General features: G+C 31.2%; 1 protein-coding gene across 2 annotated transcripts; it reads left to right on the plus strand.

The window, feature by feature from the left end:
• Positions 1 to 1,453: 1,453 nt before the first annotated feature.
• LOC106302193 lies at positions 1,454 to 7,085 on the plus strand. 2 transcript variants are annotated; one of them, XM_013738730.1, is made up of 6 exons: positions 1,454 to 1,957; positions 2,239 to 2,419; positions 2,789 to 3,429; positions 4,262 to 4,573; positions 5,320 to 5,448; positions 6,605 to 7,085. In XM_013738730.1, the coding sequence occupies exons 1-6, from the start codon at positions 1,832 to 1,834 to the stop codon at positions 6,704 to 6,706; spliced, it is 1,491 nt and encodes a 496-aa protein (XP_013594184.1). In that variant the 5' UTR covers positions 1,454 to 1,831; the 3' UTR covers positions 6,707 to 7,085. The 2 variants fall into 2 exon arrangements, with proteins under 2 accessions (XP_013594184.1, XP_013594185.1); XM_013738731.1 differs by having other exon boundaries at positions 2,242 to 2,419.
• Positions 7,086 to 10,526: the final 3,441 nt, after the last annotated feature.

The following is a 10,526-nucleotide window of genomic DNA, read 5'->3' on the forward strand; positions in this document are numbered from 1 at the left end:
ATAAAACCAAATTTGAATAACAAAAAAATAATGATCACTTCCTCCAGCTCGATGCCCATGTGACCTATCTTCCTCTTCTCGTCTTTTTTTTCGTCGTCCTTCTTTTCTTTTTATTTGATAAACATCTCTTCTTCTTCTTCTTCTTCTTCTTCTTCTTCTTCTTCTTCTTCTTCTTCTTCTTCTTCTTCTTCTTCTTCTTCTTCTTCTTCTTCTTCTTCTTCTTCTTCTTCTTCTTCTTCTTCTTCTTCTTCTTCTTCTTCTTCTTCTTCTTCTTCTTCTTCTTCTTCTTCTTCTTCTTCTTCTTCTTCTTCTTCTTCTTCTTCTTCTTCTTCTTCTTCTTCTTCTTCTTCTTCTTCTTCTTCTTCTTCTTCTTCTTCTTCTTCTTCTTCTTCTTCTTCTTCTTCTTCTTCTTCTTCTTCTTCTTCTTCTTCTTCTTCTTCTTCTTCTTCTTCTTCTTCTTCTTCTTCTTCTTCTTCTTCTTCTTCTTCTTCTTCTTCTTCTTCTTCTTCTTCTTCTTCTTCTTCTTCTTCTTCTTCTTCTTCTTCTTCTTCTTCTTCTTCTTCTTCTTCTTCTTCTTCTTCTTCTTCTTCTTCTTCTTCTTCTTCTTCTTCTTTGTTTATTAATTCTCTTTTGTTCTTAACCTTCCGCAAATTCAAAACTACAACATTATTTCGTTAACTAGAAGTTAATATAGATTTAGAAGGTGGATATTGGGACGGAACGTAGGGTGCAGTAATGCTAAAAAACGTAGAGTGAAGTGATTATAGTTGCCAACAAATGGTATTTTATATGTATAAACCATATAAAATTAATATAAGATTTTCTAGTACATAATCCATGTACTTAATTTACTTAACTTATTTATTAACATATAGAGTATACACACACATACACAACATAGACACTGCCACACACACACAGACAATATAAGGGTTAAGTTAACAGTGGTGAATCTCACATTTCTTTCCGAACATAAAACTCACAATTAATCATAAAGATGACATAATAATTTTGATAACTTTTATAATAAATCCATATCTTTTTTTTTGAATGAAAATAATAATTAATCCATATCACAATACAATAAAAGTCGCAAAATTTAGATTTATAGGAATATGCAGTGTGTACACTCACATTTACAGACACGTACACATTATTTACATAAACATAAGTAATTATAGTTTTGAAGTGTATGCTTTTGTAGATATAACAAGAACCGCTTCAAAGACTCATATCGGCTTCTTAAACCAGCAAAGGCGAAATAAAAGGTGGGTCAGTGAATGGGTTTCAGAGCCACCTTTTCCTTTTTCTCGCTTACTTCTTCAGTTAAAGTTTGAGATAAAACACACATTTATATATACAAAATATTAATATATTAATTCCCTAAAAAATCGCTCGTATGTTTTTATTAATTTATACCCTTCACATCCCAGCTCTCATACTTCTTCTTCTCCCCATCTCCTTCTTCGTTTCTTAACCCTCTCTCTACTGTTTGCTATCTTTCTCTCTCTCTTTCATGGTTTGCAGATCTTATTCTGCTCGACCAAGTTTGTTCCTTTTAGCATAATTTGAGGGTTAATTCCACATAAATTCTTACTTTGTCTTGTTCCTGTGTCGGTTTAGGTTTTCAAGAAAAACCCTCTTTTGTCTTGTCTCCTCAAAATCAGTGGTTTATTCTCCATAATAAAAGAGGGTTTTATTCAAATCCTGTCTCTCTCTTTCTCTATATATTCTTTTAACTCTCGGAAATGATCAGAAGAGCTTTGTTATTATCTCTTCACCTACACACATACGCATAAGAGAAAGTTTGTCAAAGGAACTAGGGATTAGGATGAGCAAGAGTAATCATGCTGGTTCGGTGACGGGTTCCGATATAATAGATGCAAAGATCGAAGAACATCAACTTTGTGGATCCAAGAAGTGTCCCAGCTGCGGCCACAAGCTCGAGGGGAAACCAGTAAGTAATATTCCTTTTTTCTTTTATTTTATTTTAATTAACTTAAAAAATAAATTGTTTCTACCTTCCTTTCTCACTTGTTAATATTTTTTAAGAGAAAAAGGAAAAGAATCAAATGAAGAGCATCAAGAATGATGCTCGCTGTTGTATTCTCTTGCTTACAGAAATTCAAAATCCAAATTTAAAGCGTCTATATACGAGTCTTTATATGTATATAGTATAAATACTCTCTTGGTCTTTTTCTTTATTCTAAATTAAGTTTTCTCTTTTATTCTTGATAGCAGGATTGGGTTGGTTTACCCGCAGGAGTGAAATTTGACCCAACAGATCAGGAATTGATGGAACATTTAGAGGCAAAAGTCTTAGTTAAAGACATTAAATCTCACCCTCTCATTGACGAATTCATCCCCACCATTGAAGGAGAAGACGGCATTTGCTACACTCACCCCGAGAAACTTCCCGGTACATAAACACCTCCATGCAGTACTCCATACATAAACTTCTTTAATTTTTTTTTTTGGTAAAGCACGCTATAATAATATATGTTCTTTAATACAACATTGGGTCATCAAATTTTGAATACTTTTTAGTTTCTTTGTTGGGACTCACCAATGTTTTAACCTTCTATATTTTGATCACACATACATCTATAAATACTTCATATTTTCCCCATGCATTCCATATTAATTTCCTTTTATTGTAATATATATGATTGTTTGATACGACTATACAGAGAGTTGGGTCATACCAAAGTTTGAATCCTTTTAATTTGGGTCACACAAGAAACATATAAACTAACAAAAGATATTTTAAATTTTAAATTTTTGGTAGGAGTGACTAGAGATGGTTTAAGCAGACACTTCTTTCATAGACCATCAAAGGCGTATACGACGGGAACAAGAAAGAGAAGGAAGATTCAAACGGAATGTGACAATAATACGCAAGGAAGCGGTAGCTCCGGTGAGACGAGGTGGCATAAGACCGGTAAGACAAGACCGGTTATGGTAAACGGTAAGCAAAAAGGTTGTAAGAAGATATTGGTTTTGTATACCAATTTTGGTAAGAATCGGAAACCGGAGAAAACCAATTGGGTAATGCATCAATATCATCTGGGGACACATGAGGAAGAGAAAGAAGGAGAGCTTGTTGTGTCTAAGATCTTTTATCAGACTCAACCTAGGCAATGTAATTGGTCGTCTACGTCAAGCTTGAACGCTATAGGCGGTGGAGGCGGTGAAGTGAATAGCGGTGGAGGCGGCGGAGAGTATCATATGAGGAGAGATAGTGGAAATACTAGTGGTGGGAGTTGTTCTTCGTCTAGAGAGATTCTGAATGTCAATCATCCAAACCAATCTGATGAAGTAGGTGGCGTTATGGCTGTACCGGCTGCCGCTACGGCAGTTCCGCCTGGTCTCCCGAGTTATGCAATGGATCAACTTAGCTTTGTTCCTTTTATGAAGAGCTTCGATGAGGTATGCACCGAATTTTGTTTTATTTCATTAGAATTTTTCGTTTGATAAAATAATATTAAATATGATACATACAATAAAAAGTGAATCTAATATCAACAAGAAGTATATTAAAAACTAAATTGGTAAACATTACTTACTCCGTTTTTTAATATAAGTCGTTTTAGAAGAAATCATTAATTTTTTATATTTTCTAAACAAAAACATCATTAATTATTTACCTAATCACAAATCAATCAATAATAAAATAGAAGATATATTATCATTGGTCATATAACATTAAATGTTAATAAATTTTACGTAGAAAACCAAAAACGTCATATAATTTGAAACATAAAAATTCCTCTAAAACGACTTAAATAAAAAAACGGAGGGAGTATAATGTAATTTTTTAAAAGTTCCGTATAGAGAATCTTCGTTTTATTCCATGTGTTTAGTATTTTATTTTGAATTCAATTTTAATCACTATTAATGCGATTAAGGAAAGGAAAAGTTAATGTTTTAAGAATATGTTAGGGTTACTATTTGCTTGCATTGCAAGGAAACAGTACTCTTCAAATTAGTTATTATAATATTTACAAAAGGACTTAATATTATGTATTTACAAAAATGTTTAAAAGAAAATCATTTTACCCGTAATAATAATGACTGGTTAGTGAAAATCAAATTTTAACTAACAATGTGACCTAAAGTTTTACCCGACGTGATAAAATCAGAAAACAATGTTTAAACTGCAAGTCTGCAACGGTCCGAATAAACAATGGAATGATTCTAAGACCGGTCCAGCTGATGTACCAGTTATTATTGTTAGCAATTAACTCTAAATAATTTTCAGATGGCGAGGAGGGAAACTCCTCAGACTGGGCAAGCTACATGTGAAGATGTTATGGCAGAACAACATCGTTTTCGTCATCATCATCATGCATCATCCTCAGCAACATCAAATCATGGGGCTCATGATCATCACCATCCTCAACATCATCATCAGCAACAACAACGGCATCATGCATTCAACATAAGCCAGCGTACACATCCAATATCAACCATCATTTCTCCATCCACGTCGCTTCACCATGCCTCCATTAATATCCTTGACGATAATCCTTATCATGTTCATAGAATCTTGCTCCCTAATGAAAATTACCAGGTACGGTAACTATTCTTTTATATCTCTCTTTTTAACATTTTAGAAAATTCCATTTATATTTACTATTTATGTGTGTTCACACCCTCCATAATAATTAATTGATTTAAGTGAAAGTTACAGATTCATGAAAATTACCAAGTTAGCTGGAATATCACTATAGAATCAAAATGAAATTACTTTATATTACTACTGGTTTAGGAGTGATACCCCTATCAAGTTATTATAAGGATTGTGAAAGTAAGATAATTAATTATAAATAGAATTACTTATTTGGAGGTTTTTATTGTGTTCTTTCACACTCACATGTTTATGTGTATGTTTTATTAAGTAGTAGAAAGCGGTTCTTGCACATGTTAGGTTTTGAAGATACTTGCATGCATGTGACTTAACAATGATGGGACTACATAAGCACGCAAGTTGGGTTCTACCAGAATCGATTATGACAAATAAAAGTATGTATATAAGATAATGATCAAGAAAAGAAAATTAAAATGCAATGTCTAATTAATATATAAGTATGCTTGATTTAGTCTTCTTAAGACGTGTCTAACTAACTATCCATTTTCCAAAGGCCAACAAAAGGTAAGTCACTTTTTAGTGTCAGCCAAACTAAAAACAAGTAGGAAACAAATGTGGTATTTGGTAATGAAGAGACAAGATGATTAATTTTAATGTTCTATGATAATTTTCTTATTTTTTCAAATAATATTTTTCCTGAAATGACTTTTACTTTTTGACTGAACAAGATCCAACAACAACATCAAGAAGGAGAAGAAGAACATAATGATGGGAAGATGGGAGCAAGGTCAGCTTCTGGACTGGAAGAACTCATAATGGGCTGCACTTCTTCTACCACTCATCATGATGTAAAAGATGTAAGTAATTAATCCCTTTTTGACTCTTAATTTCATAGGAAACACCTCTTTTTTTACCATCATGAGTTTAAAGCAAAACAAGTATATACATATATATATGTGTATGTATATATATTAATTAGTATATTAGATATATAATTTTGTAACTTTAGTATAAATGACTAAAATCGATAGTAAATAAATGTTTTCGTATTGAGAGTAGTCTTGCATTCTCGGTTGAAATGTAGGTTCCGTAAAGATGAAAAACAAATATTTAAAATAATAAATATCTTTAACAAACAGTAATTGGTCGAAGAATCTATATCATATTTGAATAAAAATGGAGAATTAAAAAAATCTTTTCATTTATTTATATTTCTTTCTAAGTACTGCATAGGAAGTATACTTAAAACTACATATATTCTTTTTTTTTTAGTTTATTCTTTACTTAATTGGAAAGAGTTAATACAGAGTAAAATAAACAAAACCAGAAAAGAAAAAGAAAGAGAGGCGTTTTTGCTTTTGTCATAGTTTGCTTTTTTTGTAACCTATAAATTACTCAATAGAAAATTTGCAGATTCTTTTCTTCTCCTTTTTAAACATTTTAAACTAATTACGAAGGCAATGAACATTTTAAACTAATTACGAAGGCAATGATGGTATATTTATACATATGTGAATATATGTAAATATTATAATGTCTTTTTTCATGCGTAGTACCTCGCGAAACAAGTTCGGTAATATGCATTAGTAGATTTCATTGTGTTCTTGTGGGGGACAGCATGTCTGCATTCCCTTTTTTTAAATCCGTCTTATATAATGGAATGTCCTTATTTACATATACAAGTATTTACAAATCGTAAATATAGGCCTGTAATTCATTATAAAACAAGTAGTCATACTATATGCCTAGCTAGTTGTGAAATGCTAGCTTGGTAGACTTGGTTTAATATTTATTGATCTGATTCCGGTTCAGGTTAATTTGGTTTAGAAAGAAAATCAAAGTGAACTAGTTCAGTTTGGTTTAAGTCGGTCAAACTAATCCAATTTGTTTCTAACTAAACCAAATGAGATGAACTTAGTTCACATATGGATGCTGACACTCACCTACTTATATATTTATTTATTGATAATATGTATGTATGTATATATTGAGAAACAATTTTGATTGGTGCAGGGATCATCATCAATGGGGAACCAACAAGAAGCAGAATGGTTGAAGTACTCAACGTTTTGGCCAGCCCCTGGCTCTTCTGACAATCAAGATCATCATGGGTAATTGTGCATTTTTCCAATCTGATGATCATGACCCACATCACAAAAGGTTGCTACCATCAATATCTATCATGATGGTCATGTCGTCATTATCTAAGTCTTCATGGCATCTCCATATCTATCGATCTTGGACAACCAAGTTATATAATGCATGATTTTTACATGGTGAAGGGGTTTTAAACAGCACCAAAAATCAAGTGTTTTTGTTTGTTATATATTCAAGAGGATTTTGATATAAAAAGAATTTAAAAAAGGGGAGGGAAAAAAAAGAAACCAAAGTAATAAAAAGCATGAGAAAAGCTGTTATATTCCAAAGAGAAGAAGAAAAAGCAAAGAAAATTGCATGAAAATCATCAATAGTGCCATATAAAATTAGAGATTCAAGTATGTCCATTATATGTTTATTTTAAAATTCGTTTCTTCTGTTATTTGAATTTCTTCTATTGTCTTTTTCTTTGTTTTAATTATTATTTAGGATGAACTTTATAGTTTATTGTATTTTTTGTTTAATATACATATGCTGGTAAATAAAATTAATTACTTGTTACTAGGTTCCCTATATACTTCTTATGAGTTATTTTCTTCTTTTTTTCTTGGTTTTAATATTAAGATTTTACAGCATTCAAAAGAGATATAACATATTCTACCAATAACAAAAGGAATCTAAAACCGAAAAGGAAGATAAAGATTATCAGACAAATGAGAAATTACAAGATGAAAAAATACAAGCTAAGTAAAATTCAAGGAGAAAATGAGAGCCCTGACCCGTTACTGAGTAAGACACAACACACAAGTTGATTTCTTATGGAACGATCAATGACTTGTTGGATTGCGTTTGGCGTAGAGGAGGCCGTCGTGAAAACTTTTAATAAGGTCTAACTAAAAAGGTTAATAGAAGTTATTGCAAAGTCTAACAGTGGAGGAATAAGTGAACTAAAATATTGGCTCCCGTTTTGAAGATTTGAATTGTGGAATAATGGAATCTATACCTAGAGAGTAAGAAGTAATGTTATCTTACAAAAGCACTTGGCTATATTTATGTTTGGTCTCTTTTATCTTTAATTTTGTCCATGTAAATATATGTGTAGATTTACATTGCAACCTTCTTGGATGCTTTGTTCTATTTACATATATTCCATATTCCACTCATGTTCTAGCATATTATCAAATGACCCCTATAACGGTCTAACTCATCCTTGGATAATATACATTGTAATTTTTCATCGTTATCACAAGCTCAAATGTTTTATTTGGTTGCTTACTCCATTGATACAAAAATACAAATAGAGTTTGACAGAATTATTTACTGTATTAGATTTACAAAGAAATCAACCAACGTATATAATTTTATCAGTGGCAAGATTTACTAGTTAGTTTCTCCAAAGTTTATGTTTTGTTCATGGGAGAGCAAAAAGCAAAATCAACATGAGGAGAGATGGATGAGACTTGTCCTTCTTTTGGCATGGTAAGATTCTTAAATTGGAATAAAGGAATAACCAGACAATATTTACCTTTATTTCTTCTTCTTTTTAACTCTTTTTGTTAACCAAGTATATGTATACCTTTATTTCTTCAATTGTTTTTTCTTTATTATAATATATTTTCTCTTTCGACAAGTGGAATCCATTTTTTCATTTCATATTTTGAACTCCTATATTCCACAAAAACTTTTTACGTACCAGTATTCAATTTTATATAATTTTGTACTTCTGTATGCATAATTTTATATATTTAAGAAGCAAATTGCATCTGTGTCCGTATCTGCACTACAAGATTAGAATCAGTTTATCATCCTTTTTATGTTGTTTGTCTATGTGGACTCCATGGTTAAATGATCATTTTTCTATTTGCTACTTTTTCACTTGCTATTAGTAAATGAATAAACGTAGCCATAAAAAAAATGGATATGAATATGAATATCTAACTTGTAATTTCATTTATTTCATATAATATTTTCTTAGATGAGTGCAAACGTAGTTAAGACGTTAAAATTATAATGAAAACAACTGATATTTAATAGATCACAAACTCATGTGTCTCACAAAACATTTAAATACATAATACATAGTATATATACATTGGAAAGGATAATATCAGTTTACCGTACCAATACTTGAATCTTATCGCCGATGCCCTCCATGGAGACCCATTGTTAGGGCTGAGATTCCAGAATCCCACAGAGAACTGAAAACAACCATTAGCCTAATTATCAAGAAACCAAGACGAACTCAATGCCAAACTCTATCGGACGCACCTCTTGTCGTGTATTAAAAGAAGACATTCTGCTACACAATTTGATCATAACGGTTCATACTAAACCGACAACAATCCATATAATCAACACAAGTTTTGTCATTAATTGTATATTGAAAAGAGACACATCCGGCACTACACAATATAATTATACGGTGCCATAACTAAAGGATCGAGGTGTAAACAAATCCACACATGACATCACCATGTGAGACTTCACACGCACCCCTCTTCTCCCGGATCGAAACATGTATTCCTAATTATCTCTCCCCCATGGCTAACCAACCATTAGGCTTCCTAGGAGCTGAGCTTCACAATAAACGTAATGGGCCTACTACAGGCCTGATAATCCAATTTGAGTTTAGCATGTGCTTGGCAATAGCCTACGTAGGCCCTCATGCCTGTTTTCTGCTAGTGAAAGTGCGTCAAAATGGTATATGGAAGAACTCTTATATTATACTTTCGAACATGTAAAAATGTAGAGGAATAGTCTGAATCGGTGTCTTCTTAAAATTAGGTTAGCTACCGTTGGAAAAAAGAAAGAATGAATATCTATTAGACGAGGGTAATATCAATATATTTTGTTGTCATGATCAATACCATTGTTTTGTAGTGAATGTTTGGAAACCTACATTTTTGTTGTTTAGCTTCCTCAAGCAAAGTAATTTATTGTTTCGAATATAAGTTTTTCTCTCAATAATTGCATTGAAAACTATTTGGATTAAATGCAGCCACGCATTAAAAAAATATTGTTTGAATGGAGACATTTAAGCATTTGTGCCACGCCATGTGATGCATTAAAAATTTATCACAGTCGCAAAAAAAATATCTGTCCCACAAGTCAGCAGCACTAGATTCACAGTCACAAGCATTGCCTTTTCTATTTATATCCTCATCAAGATCCTGTTCATTTTTTTTTGTCATTTATGAGAACATTCTTGGTTACTTCTGTTTAAAATATTCGAAATTAATTAGAACATGTGGAATTTAAACCATATCCTCTATCCATATCCTCCGTATATTAACTGAGAAGCATTTGAAAAATTTGAACTTTAATTTTGTATTAATTAAAAAAATTTCAAATCCTAGGTGGCACTTTAAATGTTTTTTAAATTTTATTTCAAAATTTTTTAGAACATCTAATATAAAGTATAGTTTAATCTAATGGTGTCATATTATTCCATAATTATATAACACTAGAGAACATTATATTAACCTAAAATATAGGAAGTGTGTATTATTTCCTTAAATAAAAGCTACGGAATTACCTAATATGATTTACATATATATGACAATTAATGATTATGAATAATAAAGATTTGATAACAATGTTTGCATTCTTCTTCATTTTTGTTTAAATTTATATTATTAAAAAAATTAAACAATCACATTAGCCATATAATAAAAAAAATTAGATTTTTTCTTATATGTTATATTTTGAATTTTTTAAAATGACTTTAAATTACAAAAATGAGGAAACCTTATATGTTATATATATTTTTTTTAAACGACTTTAAAATACACAAATGAGGACACCTTATATGTTATATTTTTCTTATATGTTATATTTT

This window comes from Brassica oleracea, chromosome C7, assembly GCF_000695525.1.
Source record: "Brassica oleracea var. oleracea cultivar TO1000 chromosome C7, BOL, whole genome shotgun sequence".
In the NCBI taxonomy this organism is placed as follows: domain Eukaryota; kingdom Viridiplantae; phylum Streptophyta; class Magnoliopsida; order Brassicales; family Brassicaceae; genus Brassica; species Brassica oleracea.